The sequence below is a fragment of the Sphaerodactylus townsendi genome, linkage group LG12 (assembly GCF_021028975.2).
Source record: "Sphaerodactylus townsendi isolate TG3544 linkage group LG12, MPM_Stown_v2.3, whole genome shotgun sequence".
Lineage (NCBI taxonomy): Eukaryota > Metazoa > Chordata > Lepidosauria > Squamata > Sphaerodactylidae > Sphaerodactylus > Sphaerodactylus townsendi.
In genome coordinates, this window is record NC_059436.1 from 53,566,623 (window position 1) to 53,584,456 (window position 17,834).

The 17,834-nt window shown below is 49.2% G+C and overlaps 1 protein-coding gene across 1 annotated transcript in view; it reads left to right on the plus strand.

Annotated features, from left to right (window-relative positions):
- SARDH (sarcosine dehydrogenase) overlaps window positions 1-12,600 on the plus strand; it is a 121,780-nt gene extending 109,180 nt beyond the window's left edge. Inside the window, exons 21-24 of the mRNA XM_048512185.1 lie at window positions 1,760-1,922; window positions 4,219-4,387; window positions 6,275-6,410; window positions 12,254-12,600. Coding sequence (XP_048368142.1) covers window positions 1,760-1,922; window positions 4,219-4,387; window positions 6,275-6,410; window positions 12,254-12,379 — 594 coding nt within the window. The 3' untranslated portion in view covers window positions 12,380-12,600. The remainder of the gene's footprint in view (window positions 1-1,759; window positions 1,923-4,218; window positions 4,388-6,274; window positions 6,411-12,253) is intronic.
- Window positions 12,601-17,834: the final 5,234 nt, after the last annotated feature.

Below are 17,834 nucleotides of genomic sequence, written 5' to 3' on the forward strand. Positions count from 1 at the left end.
GCCAACCAAAAAGACAAAAGTCAATCCCCTGTTTTGGAGAACTTCACTTGCATTTTGGCAGTCGGGGGGAGAAAGGGCCGTGGGGAACCAGGCGAGGCCCAATTTCCATGCCGGGGTGGGGGGCTTTGAGGAGGGGGTGCCAGAAGAGAGAGCAACAGTTGACGCAAGATGGGTGTAGGGGTGCGTTGGCGAACCCAGTAGACCCTCAGAAAGTGCACAGGAATGCCTGCGCCATCTGTCCCCTCCTGGGCTCTCACGTACGCACATCACGAGATCCCCCAGACACCCGGGTCACAAGATGCCTGAATGTGGATTCGACCCAGACAGGAACGTTTCTCCCTGCACGTACGCTGCCCTTCACTGAGTCATGAATTGCGCAACTTTCTCCCGCTCTCCCGCCTTCCCCAAACCCTTAATAAAGGTGCCAGGGACCCCAGCTCGGCAGACTAGCCAGACTATCCGGATCAGCTAGATCAGCCGCTGGCTTCTCTCCACCAGTCTCCTGATATCGCTGCATCTCGTCTCATTCATTGCGTCGCCGTAACGACTTCAGATGGGCCTTTGGGAGTTGCAGGCAGAAGTCACTTGCTTTCTGCATTGGTAGGCTAGTTTGGGCAGAGATTTTCCAGTTCTGTCAGTAAACGTCTGGTGGCCCCTTTTACCTAAATTGCTGTTTCCGAAGAAAGACTTTTGCTCAAACAGAATTGCTTTCCCTGGACAGCCTGGAGGGGCCTGTCAGTCAACATGGGACAAAGAACTCTTTGACAAAGGAACTGCTGATCTTGGGTGGTGGGCTCTTGGTTCCTGGAGTCTTCAAGAAGAAACTGTTGAGGAGGCTGACGTTCAAGAACTCCTATATCAGTGGTGGCGAACCTATGGCACGGGTGCCAGAGGTGGCACTCAGAGCCCTCTCTGTGGGCACGCGTGCACAGAGTTCGTCATGTGATAATAGTGTAATTATGTCAGGGAGATTATTAGCATTAAACCTAAGACCTAGTTTTGGGGAAGCAGTGTAGGTAGCCCTGTTAAGCGCTGTTGAACCCTACTGATTTTCATGGGAAGAACAAAAGCGCGATCCTTTACCTGGGAGTAAGCTCGGTTGCTGGAAATGGGGTTTGCTTCTGAGTAAACCCTCCTAGGGTCGTGATTCACCCATTCGAAGCGTTGCATGGTTGCTTCAAAGCAAAGCCACCGACTACCACCAAGCTTACTCCCAAGTAACTTGTGCCTTGGAGCCAACCGTTTTATCTCTACTAAAACCTCAGTATTCAGGTTAAATTGCCATGTTGGCACTTTGCGATAAATAAATGGGTTTTGGGTTGCAGCTTGGGCACTCGGTCTCGAAAAGGTTCGCCATCACTGTCCTATATTATTGGGGAGGAGGTCAGACTAGAAAGCTTATTAGACCCCTACCAGTGGTGGGATTCAGCAGGTTCGCACCACTTCGGCAGACCCGGTTGTTAAAACGGTACTTGTAAACAACCAGTTGTTAAAGTATTTGAACCCCACCACCGGAACTGGTTGTTAGATTATTTCAGGGGTAGGGAACCTGCGGCTCTCCAGATGTTCAGGAACTACAATTCCCATCAGCCCCTACCAGCATGGCCAATTGGCCATGCTGACAGAGACTGATGGGAATTGTAGTTCCTGAACATCTGGAGAGCCGCAGGTTCCCTACCCCTGGATTATTTGAATCCCACCGCTGCCCCTACTGTATGGGATTCTGTGATTCTTGACTCTGGTCTCCTTTATCTCTCAGGTCCGAGCCATGAGACTGTCGTTCGTGGGAGAGATGGGCTGGGAGCTTCATGTGCCCAGAAACCACTGCACGAGGGTCTACCAGTCTGTCATGAAAGCTGGAGCCAAGGATGGCATCACCAACGCTGGCTACAGGGCCATCGACTCCCTCAGCATCGAAAAAGGTTTGTCCAAGCACTTGTTGTGTTTGCGAGGATGGCCTGGAGATGGACGACCATAAAAGCACATTTTATCCCTGGATCCTCCACGTCCAAAGGCGCCAGGGAAGGCAAGCTCCTCACTGTTTGCAGAGCAGCCTCTGAAAGTGGGGGCAGGGGAGGGGTTTTTACTATTTATTTGTTTGTTTGTTTGTTTGTAGGCCGCCTCATCCCCGAGGGGCTCCCAACCTGGCTGTTCCCAACAGCAAATAATACAACATAAAATTAAGCCATTAAAACTCAGCAGCAATTAATAAATAAATTAAAACAACCAGATTATGTAAACACATATATACACAGGCACCCGATCTAAGGCCAAAGAAAGAAAGGAAGAAGAAGGAAGGGGAGGAGATAGGCAGGACCCAAGGTGGAATTAGGGCCCAACCAGATGGTCCAGGCTGGTAGTTTTGATTTAATGCTGAGAACTTGGCTTCCACCCTCATCGTGTCAATGTGCCCTGAAATCCTCTTTGAATGCTTATCTTCTCTGCCTGGATAACTCCGAGGGCTCATCTCCCCCCTTTGGCAGTCTTACTTAATGTTATTACGGTCATAGATCAGCCGGCAATAACATAATCAGGTCAGCAATGCGCAAAACGAAATATAGTTTAAAAAAAATATCATAGCCTCGTTGTAAACTAATTTCCACATTATGAGCATAGTTTATGAAAAGATTTAGCCAGGTACTTCCTTAGTAAACAAGGGAAAGCACAAAATCTGGCCATCTCAAAACTGGTTTCCTTGGAGTGGTGTGAAAGGAGAAGGGACAGATAGAACTGTCGGTTGTAAAAACAGCGTGAAAGCCTTCGACAATAGAGTGGTGGCGAACCTTTGGCACTCCAGATGTTATGGACTACAATTCCCATCAGCCCCGCCAGCATGGCCAATTGGCCACGCTGGCAGAGGCTGATGGGAATTGTAGTCCATAACATCTGGAGTTCCAAAGGTTCGCCACCACAGAGATAGAACAATATAATAGTGTGGGTTTAACAGTTTCAATCACATTCAATTGGCAAGAATAAACACAAAGAGAGGTTACGTGAGTATTTTCCTACCAGAAGGGCTGCAGGTAAGATGTGAAAGCAGGCCAGAATGAAAGCTCTTCAGTACTTCAGGAATTCTCAGGCATAAAGATATTCTGCTGAGGCTGCTAAGCAGATGTTTTCCCTGCCACCAGGCAAGTTTGAGCCTGTGCTTTATCAGCTTAGAGGGCTGTATCCCAAATTTGTTGTTCAATTTTTTTTTTTGCTCCCCAAACCCCAAGTTGTTGTAGGGCTGCAGGAGTAAACCTATGAAGTTGTAACTTCTCACGAATGGAAAGTGTAGGAATGAGTGAAGCTCATTCAAGAGGGAGGGAATTTAGTTTAAGCCCAAAGCATTTTGCTTGGAGCCCTTTTTCTGTTGTCAGGAAACAACTGTGGGTGCTGTCCGGGCTCGGCTGCAGTGCCCGGACGTACCCCACTGAGTCCCGCACCAGCTGGCACTGCGGGAGATGGGAAGGCTGCAGAGGAGCCTCTTGCAGGGAGGGTGAAGGCTTAGAGGCCTCAGAAGCCTTGTTCCAAGGGGAAGGCAGGGAAGAGAGGAGGCTGAGGCCCAGCAAGCCCACAGCTGAGGCTGCTGTAGAAGATGGGCTGGAGAGGCAGCTGGGACGAGGAAGAGGAATGAGAGGGCAGAAGGGATATAAGGAAGTGGGAAAGGGCGAGTCTGGAGCTGCCGCAGCAGCAGAGAATGTGGGTGGTGGTGTGAAGAGATAAGGGAAAGGGACAGCTCAATAATGGGAAGGAGGGAAGAGGACCCCAAAGCCCAGACCTCCTTTGAGAACCTAGACCCCGGTTCAAGCTGGTCCCAACCCTATGCAGTAACAGGGTGGGAGTCGTTCACACAAGCTGTAAACACCTCTCCCAGTGAGGGCACAGGGGAGAGAGAGAGGGAGGGTGTGAACTCTCAAGCCAGACGGGAAGGGAGGCAAGGAGACCTACTAGGAGGAGGGTGGCGTGGGCGAGGGCTGTCCCATACCCCCAGTGCTTTGTGGGCGTGGTGGTTTCTTGGCCCTTGGGCCAATTGGGAAAGTCAGCGTCTGGGGAGACCAACCCCCAGGTTAGGGAGGAGGGAAGGATATTCCGCCCAAAGGGCCTGGGCAAGGGGGGGGGGACGCCACAGGTGCATCCTCCTTCTGTTCCCCAGACCAACAACTTTCAGCTTGCTTTTACTGTTTTCCTGGCAAACTGTGGTCAGGCATTATCACCTGGTGTATTTCTTGGCAGGCTACAGGCACTGGCACGCAGACCTCCGGCCTGATGACACCCCCCTGGAAGCTGGCCTGGGCTTCACGTGCAAACTCAAAACGGACATCCCTTTTCTCGGACGAGAAGCCATAGAGGCCCAGAAAGCCGCCGGCATATTCCGCCGCTTGGTCTGCTTCACTGTTGATGAGTGAGTGACAGAAGAGGCCCGATTGGTGTTTCTCGGGCATCGTGGCAGTTGGGGTGGAATTGGTTGGCATTCGTACTACCACGTTTCCCCGAAAATAAGACAGTGTCTTATATTAATTTTTGCTCCCAAAGATGCGCTATGTCTTATTTTCAGGGGATGTCTTATTTTTCTGTGTTCTGTTCGTCGGGCAGGCTCCCAAACAAAAACTTTGCTATGGCTTACTTTTGGGGGATGCCCTATATTTCGCACTTCAGCAAATCCTCTACTAGGTCTTATTTTCCGGGGATGTCTTATATTTGGGGAAACAGGGTAGTCTCTGATAGCAGGGTTCAGAGGTATTGAAATCGGAACTGGTGTCAAAAAAAGAATTCCTGCTAAATATGATGTCCGTGTCTAATATATGCATGAAATTTTATGTGGACTCTATAGTGGCCTGTAGAATAGTAAACAGTAACTGATAGTAGAAGCTGCCTTTCGAAACTGAGATAAGAATGTGTACAGAGTCTCTGCAAACACAAAGGGTCACTTGCCAGAGCCAGAGGTCTCATTAGCATGGTAATAATAATAATACATTTAATACACTCCAAGACCAGCACATAATTACATAAATACACAAATACATTAAAACATAAATTACAGTACAGTATATAATTTCACAGTGTTAAGAGTCCTGTACAATGGTTTTCAAATACATCTGAAATATTAGAATATAACTACTGAGACACTCCCTGGGGCTGGCTGTCCCACGATTTCCTGATCTTAGAGGCCAACCAGCCAAATTTTGCCCCCAAATTTTGTTGGTCATATTTCTGCATGGCAGGAGGGTGGACATGACGGCCCCTGTTGACTCTTCCAATTCTATGATTCTAGATGAAAGGATAGTTCAGTGTAATGGACGTGTGGTGGCAGCTGCCCCTGTAAGATAAAGCTATTTAATCTTATGTAACTGTTTGAATCTTGCCACAGAGTTTGGAGTATGAGCCCATTTTATCTTTCTGGAAAAATAAAACCTTTTTTGGTTTTCCATTCTTGTCTTATTGGATTAAAAAGCCACGCCAGGCAAAAGCCATCGCCTCCTTGCTGAAACGGTGCTGCCCAAAGATCTCCTCTGCAGGTTTTGATTTCCTGCATGCCCAAATATTTCTTACTATTTGATATCCATTCTTGAGGTCCTATGATATTTGGGACTATCTGAGAGTTGACATGCCACATTATTTAGCCATGAAAAGTTGGTGTGTTGCAGTATGTAATGTGTGACACTGGGGCTTTCCGCACTGACAGAGTTGTACTGGTTTCTATCTAGGTTCACCTCAGTGTATCCGCACTGCAACTGAGCTCAACGTTGTTTTGTCTCAGTTCCCCCCCCCCCCCTCAGAACTGCGACATCCCTGTCGCAGTTATGAACTGCACCTTTCTGCTGGAACAAGGTCGATACTGCTTCAAAGCTTCGAAGTGCGGACGCATCGAAATGACACCTCATCCGTTCAACCAATCACGAGCCGCTTTTGTGGCATGTGCAGAACGGGAGAGTTGTGGCGGGCATGTAACTGTAAACTGTAAAAACTGTAAAAAAAAAGAACGCTCCCGTTTCCCATGGTAACACAAGCTCCAATAACGATCGAGGAGCGAAACAGGCACCAAGATGATCCCACCCACTTAGATCGGTTCCAGGGGGCCAAGTAAGTTGCTGTGCGGACAGCCTGGAATCGCCCCCCACTGAAGGGAACCGAGTCGACCTTAGCTCCCTTCTGTAGTGCGGAAAGCCCCACTGTCTAGTATTTGCTATGCAGTAGAGTTTATCTGACCACATGGGATGGATGGCAAACAAGGGTATTTATTCTTTATCGCAGTATGAATTCTGAAATTTGCTTTACTTGTGTTCTTCAGAAAGGTCCCTCTGTTTGGGCTGGAAGCCATCTGGAGAAACGGCAAAGTTGTTGGACACATCCGAAGGGCCGATTTCGGACATGCTCTCAACAAGACTGTCGCCTATGGGTATATCCGGAATCCTGAGGGTGGGCCGGTGAGTGTGAAAAAATCCAGCTGCCAGGGGGTCGTAAGAAGGGATGAGTTCACCTGGGTGAACTGGGAAGGCTCTGAACGATCAGGTGTATGTCAGGTTGTCCTCCTAGTCTGGTTGCCATCATAAGAAGGGAGCTTGCAAAAGAGGCATGTGGGTCTCTGTGAGACTTTGGGCGTTTCCCCACTTACCTATGCCGCGTGCTACTCTCAGTGCGCGTCATTTCTGGCGTGCACCTGGGCTTCCCCACGACCCCACCCTCTGCGCGGGGTCATCAAAAGGCGCTGTTTTGAAGAGCGCCAGGAATGACGCGCGCTGAGGGGGCGCGACAGTGGCAGCGTCGGGGCAGCTGCGTTGTCGCCGCCCCTGTAGTGGGGAGTGCGGGGCAGAAGGTAATTGGAAAACGCTCTTTGATACCAGATTCATAGTTCTGGCATGTTCTGGCTTTCCCAGATGCAAAAGACACTTCATGCATCATGTTCTTAAGGTGTAAAATCATTTTAGATGCATGTGAAAATGTCACGTGTCGTACAACTACAATGCCTACCCACAAGCCCACTGCTCTGTTACCATAACTCAGGCCCCTTCCGCACACGCAGAATAATGCACTTTCAATCCACTATGAAGCTGGATTTTACTGTGCGGAATAGCAAAATCCACTTTCAAACAATTGCGAAAGTGGATTGAAAGTACATTGTTCTTCCTGTTCGGAAGGGGCCTCAGATAGTGTAGTGTGGGCACCTTCAGATAGTGTGTGTGTGTCGTCGCCCCCCCGCCCCCCCGACCGTCCCTTTTCCTTCCTGGCTGTGCCTCTTATAAACTGGCCCTGTGAGGAGAGCGGGTGGGGGGGGGGGGGGCTTGCAGAATCAACAGCTAAATGGAAAATATTATGCATTGATGTTTCAGGAGGAAGGTTTGAATAGGAGGCTAGATTCCTGCCAGTACAATTACGGGGCAGTCTTCTCCATAGAATCGTTGCACATTTTTCAGTTCTAGCAGTCTTGTGCTTGGAATATTCCCAAACAATCTCCTGTGGAAAACAGAAATAGTTTAAATAGTCCCTTTGAGGAAACGCAGGCAAAAAAATTCTCAGCCAAAGCCCTCCCTCGCCCCTGAGACCTCTCCATCTGCCAGCCCTCTGAAGGATTGCTTGTTTTAAAACAAAGTTTGTTAATTTTCTAACAAAACAAATATTTTAAAATGTACATCAAATATTATTTCAGTTCTTAATGTTAAATCAGTACAAACCAATCACCACACTTATCACATCTCTATTTTATCTTCTTAATTCCCATTCTTTTAAAATGTCCTTGTTTACTTACAAATATTCTTTCCTGTGATAGCACCCAAAATTACCAGACTGCTTAACAAAAACTCTACATTCTATGTTAACTATTGTAACCAAAATTAAATATTAAGCTTGGTGATTCAGTAAATCTGAAACACCAAAAAAGCCCTTATTGGACTTTTTCGGGTTTTGTATTTACTGATAAAAAACTGGGCTATTCAGCAGAGCCAATGACCTAGGAGTCGATAAAGACGAACATGATTTGCACAGCACAGGCGGGGGAAAGCAAGTGTGAGGAAAGAGGAGATCAGCCCTGATCCTTCATGCCGGGCTGAGCATGGCTGTGACAGCAATGGGGGCAGGAGAGCGCCCCCAATCCTTCATGCCAGACTGAGCAGCCTAGCATTAAAGATCCCACCATTCTCTCTCTCTCTCTCTCTCTCTCTCTCTCTCTCTCTCTCTCTCTCGCTGCTGCTGCTGCTGCTGCTGCTGCTTCCAAAGCACTTTTGGGAGAGCCTCCGTGCTGCCGAAAGGGTTGGGACAGCAGAGGCAGGGGGAGAGTGGACCTGATCCTTCATGCCAGGCAGTGGCGTAATGTCCATTGGGCAATGTGGGCAGCTGGCCAGGGCTCAGGAATTTCGCAGGGCATGCTCCTGCGTTTTTATTTTTGGTGTTTTTTCACGTTTCCCGAACACCTTACCATCCCCTCCAGCCTTCCACCGTGTCGAACAGGCCAGGGGACATGCCCAGTTGTGGGATTAAAAATTTTTAACAACAGGTTCCGATGGTGGTGGGATTCAAACAGTCGCATAGTGCCAACGAAGCAGGGTGGGGCACAACATGGCGGGGGCGTGGTCTGGGCGTTCTGACTCTTCAAAATATTTCAGTCCTCCAGAGGAGAGATTTTGGGAGCATTCCCATCATAACACAAGGCTGCTACAACTGAAAAAGATGTGACTTCTACAGTTCGGAATACTATTCAATCAGTAATTTCTCAAAGCCCAGCCAATGGGATTCTTAGCTAGACCACCAATCCCCACATCTTCCAGCCGTGTATTGATGATGCAGGAGTCAGGGCCTCGGCAGTGCTGGCCCCTGCAGTCTGGAATGTCCTACCCAATGAAGATCATTGGACTGACTCTGTGGTGCACTTGAGAAAAGCCTTCTTCTAGCAACTGTAACCAACTTGCCTTTATTCACTGTCTTTTTTTTTCCAGGATTTTTAGCTACTTTTTGTTTATATTTTATTCATATCGTGGTTGTTTTAAATATCATTCTGAGCTGCCCGCAAGTCTTGAGCAAACCACGTACAGGAGTAGAATTAAAAGAGAGAGAGAGAGAAGCATGAATTCTGGGCCAGAGCCCTAAGACCAACCAGCTGCCCCCTGCCTGACCTGTTTGCATGACTTTTCTCTTGGGAAAGGCAGGGGCCGATTCCAGCACAGCTTTGGCAGTTAGCAGCCGAGGGCTTTCCCCCACCCCCATGCAGTGTGTCCAGTTCTTCCTGTCTGTCTTTGCTGTCATCTAGCAATGTGACAAGCAGCCAGAAGCAGAGAGACAGAGAGAGAGAGTGTTGCGTCAAAGGGGGGAAAATGTTGGTGGAAGAGACGTCTCTTACCAGTTTGCTTTGGACCAGATGGATGAGTGCCCAGGGCTGCAACCGACCGTGTGTGTCTGCTCCAGAGGCTGGCAATGTTACAAAACACAGTGACTTTGCTCTGTCTTGGGTTCATTAGATTTGCCGTTCAAGTTGGCCACACGTGGTTAGGACGGTCAATTGGTAGCTGACTGACCATCTGTTGAATCAGCTTAAGTTTCTCAGGGGACCATTGCCGAACTCTCAGGGGACAATAAAACCTTTTTGCCATCATAAGGAATAATAAAATAAAAGTACTGTGAATGTCCATGAGTCACTTTTTGCAGTATTTCAGGTGTTCAGATATGCTAGTGCAGGGGTCTTCAAACTATGGCCCTCCAGATGTTCATAGACTACAATTCCCATCAGCCACTTGGCCATGCTGGCAGGGGCTGATGGGAATTGTAGTCCATGAACATCTGGAGGGCCATAGTTTGAAGACCCCAGTGCTAGTGTACACGGGTTGGGCAGAGACTGTGGCCATTCCAGGTGACCCTAGTCATTTTCATGTGTCCTGGCGGCTTATATGCAGAGACCTCCAGTGCACATAGGATCCAGTTTTGCCCTGTCTGCGGTTGAGGTGCACAGTGCTCATGCTCCTCATGCAGAGCCAATGAGATCTCCCTCTTCAGATGTGACCTCTCACATTGTCGGTACTGAGTGTGCAGAATGGAATGGCTAAGCAGGTAGGATCTCTCTCCCCCACACCAGGTGCACCTTGGAACATCTGGAGGAGGTGAGAAACAGCCCTGTTCAGTCGATGTCAGGTATCCTGTTTCCAGCAGGGCCAACCAGAGGCATTTGGGAATATCTAAATGCAGGGTCTTCCCAGTTGTTTGTGCCTGGTAGCTGGTGTTCAGAGGTAATTTGCCTCTGAACATGGAAGTTCCATTTGTCTAACCCAGGGGTCTGCAACCTACGGCTCTCCAGATGTTCATGGACTACAAATCCCATCAGCCCCTGCCAGCATGGCTCATTGGCCATGCTGGCAGAGGCTGCTGGGATTTGTAGTCCATGAACATCTGGAGAGCCGCAGGTTGCAGACCCCTGGTAACCGATCTAGCCTCCATGACTGTTTCTGTGCCTTTAAAAAGTTATCTAAACGTGTGAATTCCATCTAAATTCTATCTAAAGTTGCGAATGAATGATGCATTGAGCCGCAAAGGTGCATGTGATCTGCACATTAAAATGTACAAATCAATCAATTGGTAGACTGATTAGTTAAAAGACAAATGATTAAATGAGCAATATTATTCCATGAGTTCTTAGCTGCCTCCCCCACTGGCTGACATGGGGAGCCATAAACTTGCAAGAGGCCTGCCCCACCCCCCGCCCCACATTTGTTTCAGAAAAACAAGCAATCAGCCACCAGACTACCTAAGCACAGCTCCTTTCCGTCACTTTCTGACGCCTACACACAGATATCCTGTGACAGCAGCAGAGAGCTATTTGCCAGTCAGCAGCCCTGCCTCCAAAGGCCGCAAACCTCTTCTTTGGCAACGTTAACTTCCAATTAAAGCTGCTGGAAGTGACACCACGCAGGGCCATCTCTTCCACGCGTGGTCCAAACCCTGCGGTGCCAGATTGGTTCTTTTGTCTCCAGAGGCACATGCTATGCCATGCCCCACAGAAATGCATTAACCAGATGTTGAATGGGTGAGGTTTGTTCTCTCCGGCTTGGCAGGAGAGAACTCTGGTCTGATTTGCATGTGAATTGCAACAAGGGGCAAGAAGCAGCATTTAGTGGTTCAAACTTGCTAGGAAGCCCTTGAAATCTACGGAGGCTGTTTGCAAAGAGAACATGGTGGAGGTGAAAGACCAGTCAATTAGCGAAGTAGATCCGCTGTGTGCATAACTCATTTTTCTTCCTGCTGAATCCTGCACCCAGGTGAGGGGGGGGGGGGTTCAATAACCTGTATAGATTATGCATCACCCGATTTTTGTATAACTTATTCACCCGATTTTTGTACAACTTTTCCTGTTTTGGCCTGTTATGTGAAATGCAAAGGAGCCTCGTTCTCCGGCCAGTGGAAATCTTATGCAGCCCCTTCTGTGACTTCTGAGAGTCCATCTGGTATTGGCGACTCAGTTTCAAGCACTTCTCAACCACCCCGAGGGCTAACACCTTGCTCTTTTAAAAAGAGGGAAGTTGAAATTCCCAGTCCTGTGCCCAAGACCCTATTCTAGGTTTGCTGTATACTCCGTGAAATTTTGTCATGCATACAGGCCTCTTTGTTCTTGAGATGTTTGTGCAAGGAAAGGAGGTGAGATTTATTTATTTATTTATTTATTTATTTATTTATTTATTTATTTATTTATTTATTTATTTATTGTTTAGGCTTTTATACCGCCCCATCCCCGAGGGGCTCTGGGCGGTGTACAACATAAAATATAAATAAGAGAAATTACTAAAATCTTTAAAACAGCGATAACAGTAACAATGATAATAATAATAGTAGTAGAGGCGTCCGACCAACCCTACTTTTTAAAATTCTCCCCAGGAAGGAAAGGGGGGGAGGGTGGCGAGACACATTGGAGAGTGGCCTAGATGAAAAGGCCGGTTGGGGGGCACCATTTTCAGCGACTGGTTTCTCCAAAGGCCCGGCGGAACAGCTCCGTTTTACAGGCCCTGCGGAACTTGTTAAGGTCCCGCAGGGCCCGGACAGCCGGAGGAAGAGTGTTCCACCAGGCCGGGGCCAGAGACGTAAAGGCCCTGGCCCGTGTGGAAGCCAGCCGCATCATTGAGGGGCCAGGGACCACTAATAAATTGGCCTCCACTGACCGTAGAGGCCACGCAGGGACATATGGGGTGATGCGGTCTCGAAGATACGAGGGTCCCATTTCCTCTCTTTGATGAGAACTGGAAGAAATGTCTAAGCCTCCAGTTTTTAGGAACAGCTCTCTGCCTTGTCTCTTCTTCAGGTCACCACAGAGTTTGTGAAGAAGGGTGAATACCTACTGGAAAGAATGGGGGTTCCTTATGCAGCCAAAGCCCATATCAAGTCACCTTTTGACCCAGAGAACAAAAGAGTGAGAGGGATATACTGAGATGAAATCTGGATCATTTGGGAGAGAAGAGGTAAGAAGCCGTAGCCGCAGAAGATCAAGATGGAAGAAGAGCATAGCAAGCCAACAGGATCTCAGCGATGTTCTCTCGCAGCAGTGGCGTAGTGGTTAAGAGCAGGTGCACTCTAATCTGGAGGAACCGCTTGAGCTGTGGAGGCTTATCTGGGGAATTCAGATTAGCCTGTGCACTCCCACACATACCAGCTGGGTGACCTTGGGCTAGTCACAGTTCTTCGGAGCTCTCTCAGTCCCACCTACCTCACAGGGTGTTTGTTGTGAGGGGGGAAGGGAAAGGAGCTTGTCAGCCCCTTTGAGTCTCCTTACAGGAGAGAAAAGGGGGTATGAATCCAAACTCCTCCTCCTCCTTCTCCTCTTCTTCTTTTGCTTTCATGTGGGGAGGAGGTGACTTGGTGATTTTCACAGCACCCTGAACTTTAAGAACAGACTAGCTGGATGAGGCTGTGAGAACCAACTGGTTTCCATCACCATCTGCACAGATGCCCTCTTCCGTTGGTCATCGCCTGCAGCCGCTACTCAGATGGACGCTGCCCCTGAACAGGGAGGTTCCATTTAGTCTTGTGGGACCTCTTAACTGTTGGTGATGAACAGCTTCAGCTGCCTCCCTGCCCGCGGCGTTCTCTCTGCGTCACAGCGTTGCTACTGAAGTGAATTAATCATGTGGGTTGTAATCGATTGACTGAAGCTGAATGGCTGCATATGAATAAAGTAGTTCTGTTTGAAGAAAAAGAAATCTACCTTCGCTTTATGTTGACACACATGTGAAAGAACCATTCCCAACTGAGCAGTGCTCTGAATCAGCCAGTGGGAAATGTGGGCTGGGGATGTGGGGGGTGGCGGCAGTGATGGGATCCAAAAATTTTAGTAACAGGTTCCCATGATGGTGGGATTCAAACTGTGGCGTAGCGCCAATGGGGCTGGGTGGGGCACGACGGGGACGTGGCGGGGCATTCTGTGGCGGGGCATTCCTGGGCGGGGCTGTGGCAAGGACGCAGCTGCTGCGCCAGTCCTTGGGTGGGAAACGAATGCACGCAGGCGCAGGCTGCCACGCACGCCGGTGCACCTCCTGCTAGACTGCTTCAAGTTCTGCGCGCTACTGCTGAGAGGAGGGGCGTAACTAAGGCAAAAATCACGTGGCAAAATCACCAATTAGTAACCCCCTCTCGGCACACACAAATAATTAGTAACCTACTCTCGGGAACCTGTGAGAACCTGCTGGATCCCACCTCTGGGTGGCGGGGAGGTTAAGCGAGTCAGAGGTGAAGTTTGAAAGCAGGAGAGAGAAGGGTTAATTCTGGCAGGTCTTTGGGAGGGGGACTAGGCACCTCCCAAAGGAGTTTTTCCATGTGAAGCGCCCGTGCCCAGCGGGCGACCAGCAGACCTCAAGGAACGTCCCTTTGCCCAGTTCTTTGACAAGCTGTTTGGTGTGGGTGAATCGTTTTAAGGAGGGGCAGCTGAAGATCATCAGGTGAGTTTTGCGGTGAGGAAGAATTTCAGCCCCAGACTCTTCTGTCTAAAAGGAGCGCCAGCAAAACCTTGCCTGAATCGTCCCTCCTCTTCACACTAGCAGCTCCAGTTTTGTCAGAGAGGAATTCCCCCAATTTTGCCACTTTTGCTAGCATGGGCAAGCCAGGGGATCACGCACATACCGAGGAGAGTGAATTTCAGTGGGTATAATGTCTCTCTTCTGGGTGCCATTGTGAAATTACAAGCTGAAAGGCTTTCTAAAGCTTTGCTCTCTTCTGTCGCTGGAGTTTTTTTAAATCTCTCACCCACCCCCACCATCCATCTGTAAACTCCTCTCCGGGATGTCTTTGTTTTAGTGTTCCAAACAGGAACAAGTACATCGTTGGGGTTCAGTCTGTGAAAGCGAGGACTCCCAGGCTCAAAGACGCAGCTCTGGTTTGTGACAAAAAAAAAAATTCCCATGCCCTTTCTCCTAGTCAAGCGGTATCTCAGAACAATGCTATCCTAGTGCGGCCTACAGGTTTCCCAGGAGATCATATCCTATGTCCCTTCCTTAGTTAAGACTGCCTTCTTCTGTGACTTCAGGGTGGCTGTCTCCGAGCATGTGCAGCGAATACCATTCTGTCAACACTCCTGCCATTAGGGCAGCGATGGCGAACCTATGGCACGCGTGCCAAAGGTGGCACTCAGAGCCCTCTCTGTGGGCACGCGCATACAGAGTTTGTCGTGGGGGAGCGGAAAATCACACACACACCCCATACACACACACATCTAGGCTGGCCTTACTTCGGAGTAAACCCTCCTAGGGTCATGGTTCACCCATTCGAAGTGTTTCACGGTTGCTTCACCAAGCTTACTCCTGAGTAACGCGCACCTCGGAGCAAACCGTTTTTTTCTAAACTAAAACCTCAGTATTCAGGTTAAATTGCCATGTTGGCACTTTGCAATAAATAAGTGGGTTTTAGGTTGCAATTTGGGCACTCGGTCTCGAAAAGGTTCGCCATCACTGCATTAGGGGCTCAGGGCTGTGGTTTGAGCCCAGGTGCATCAATAAAACACTTCTTCACACAACGTGTGATTGGTGTTTGGAATATGCTGCCACAGGAGGTGGTGATGGCCACTAACCTGGATAGCTTTAAAAAGGGCTTGGACAGATTTATGGAGGAGAAGTCGATCTATGGCTACCAATCTTGACCCTCCTTGATCTCAGATTGCAAATGCCTTAGCAGACCAGGTGCTCGGGAGCAGCAGCAGCAGAAGGCCCTTGCTTTCACCTCCTGCAGGTGAGCTCCCAAAGGCACCTGGTGGGCCACTGCGAGTAGCAGAGTGCTGGACTAGATGGACTCTGGTCTGATCCAGCAGGCTCGTTCTTATGTTCTTATCAACCTGTGTCGTGCTTGCTCTTTGTGAGTTACAACGTGCCAGCAGTTCACCGTGATGCCCACTCCTGGTTTCTGCAGCTGTTTCCGAGTCATTCAAGGCCTAGCCCCTGAGGTGCCAAGGCACCTGGGGCAGCAGCAGCCTCCACGATGGCAGAACATCCATTTGGGCTTGAGGAGGGGGGGGCATTATTCACAGCAAGAAGCGTGGGAGGAAGGGGAGACGGAATTGCAAGGTAAGACACTTCAAGGCTTTGGCAGAGGGTGTTTATTCTCCCTTGAAAGTGTTTGCCAGTGAGTACAGTTGCTGTTATATATTGAATAATAGTTGTTGCTTAGCGTGCTTTCTAGAATACGCAGGCAAATCCCTGTCTAAGGAGCTTAGAATCTAACTTTTAATATATATAATTTAATTGCAACCTGCAAGCAGAAAGAATTTTTTTAAAAAAATCCCCAATGATGGCAAGTCTACAGATAAATATATATAAAAGAGTGGATGTTGTATTGTGGTTAGAATGTCAGACTGAGATCTGGGGGACCTGAGATCGAATCCCACTCTGCCGTGGAAGAAGAAGAAGAGTTTGGATTTATATCCCCCCTTTCTCTCCTGCAGGAGACTCAAAGGGGCTCACAATCTCCTTGCCCTTCCCCCCTCACAACAAACACCCTGTGAGGTAGGTGGAGCTGAGAGAGCTCTGAGAAGCTGTGACTAGCCCAAGGTCACCCAGCTGGCGTGTGTGGGAGTGCCCAGGCTAATCTGAATTCCCCAGATAAGCCTCCACAGCTCAGATGGCAGAGCTGGGAATCAAACCCGGTTCCTCCAGATTAGGTACACGAGCTCTTAACCTCCTACGCCACTGCTGCTCCTTGCTGAATGACCTCGGGGTTCATCACATCCTCTCAGCTTAACTTACCTCAGAGGGTTGTTGTGAGGAGAACAATGTGAGCCACTCGGGTCTCCACTGGGAAGAAAGGCAGGACACAAATGGTGTGAAAAATTAAATTTCCAAATATCTAAATATCTAGATATATTAGTGGGGGAGAAGAGAGGAGCTCTGTGAACCAGTGCTGTTGCCCTCCTGTAGGCGCCATTTCAGTCAAGGATGAGGGGCCAACCGACCAGTGCTGAGTCTGAGATCGAGCTGGAATGTTTCACTCCCTCTTTAGACTATTTTGAAGACATAGGTAGTCCTGTGGGGCTGAGTAGTAAGCTGCAGTATTGCAGTCAAAGCTCTGCTCGCCATCGGAGTGCGATCCAGATGGAAGTGGGTTTCAGGTAGCCGGCTCAGGGTTGACTCAGCCTCAGGGGTGGGATCCAGCAGGTTCTCACAGGTTCCCGAGAGCAGGTTACTCATTATTTGTGTGTGCCGAGAGGGGGCTACTAATGGGTGATTTTGCCACGTGATTTTTGCCTTAGTTACGCCCCTCCTCTCAGCAGTAGCGCACAGAACTTGAAGCAGTCTAGCAGGAGGTGCACCGGTGTGCGTGGCAGCCTGCGCCTGCGTGCATTCATTTCCCGCCCAAGGACCGGTGCAGCGGCTGCGTCCTTGCCACAGCCCCGCCCAGGAATGCCCCGCCCTTGGAATGCCCGGCCACGCCCCCATTGTGCCCCACCCAGCCGCATTGGCGCTACGCCACAGTTTGAATCCCACCACCATGGGAACCTGTTACTAAAAATTTTGGATCCCACCACTGCTCAGCCTTCTATCCTTCTAAGGCAGTGGTGGCGAACCTTTGGCACTCCAGATGTTATGGACTACAATTCCCATCAGCACCTGCCAGCATGGCCAATTGGCCATGCTGGCAGGGGATGATGGGAATTGTAGTCCATAACATCTGGAGTGCCAAAGGTTTGCCACCATGGTTCTAAGGTCAGCTTGCTGGGGATAAAGTGTAGACGACTAAAAAAGGCCACGACAAACCACCTCATAAACATAGTCTGCCTGATAAATGCTGTGATGTGACATTGCTCAATGGTGCTTGCACAAGGGACTACTTTCACCTTTAGGGAAAACACCATGAGAATCAGAGTCAAGATCAGCCCATTTGATCCTGCTGTGTTTCACCTCCTGCTCGGGACTGGTTCAGACCTCTCCCCAACCCTTCCCTTTTCTCAGGCCCATTATCATCTCATTAGCCACCGGCTATTGCAGCTGTCTCAGTAGTGTGGAATGTGTCAGGACCAGGCCTGTCAGTGCCTCGATGTCTTGCTGCGTAAGAATTGCAAATGTTTTCCTGTAGATGCTTTCCTGTTTCCCTCTCCCCTTCCTGGCAATTCCCTGGCGTCAGCTCTCCTGCAAGAAGGTGCGAACGGTTCCTAGGTTCCTTGAAGCTCTGTAGTGCAAATGTTGCAGAATTTGTAAAACACATTTGGTGTGGGTCAAATTGGGGGGGGGGTGTTGAAGGATATAATCTCTGGATCTAAGCTGGAGAGCTTAGATTCAGCTTTCTCTTGTTACTCTACGCGTTGTAGAAATAAACTGCTTTAGGACTTTCCTGTGGTCTCTGTTATTTTCACGTTTCTCCTTCCAGCAGACCATGGGACTGGAGGGGTGCCCTCTCCCAGTGATGGG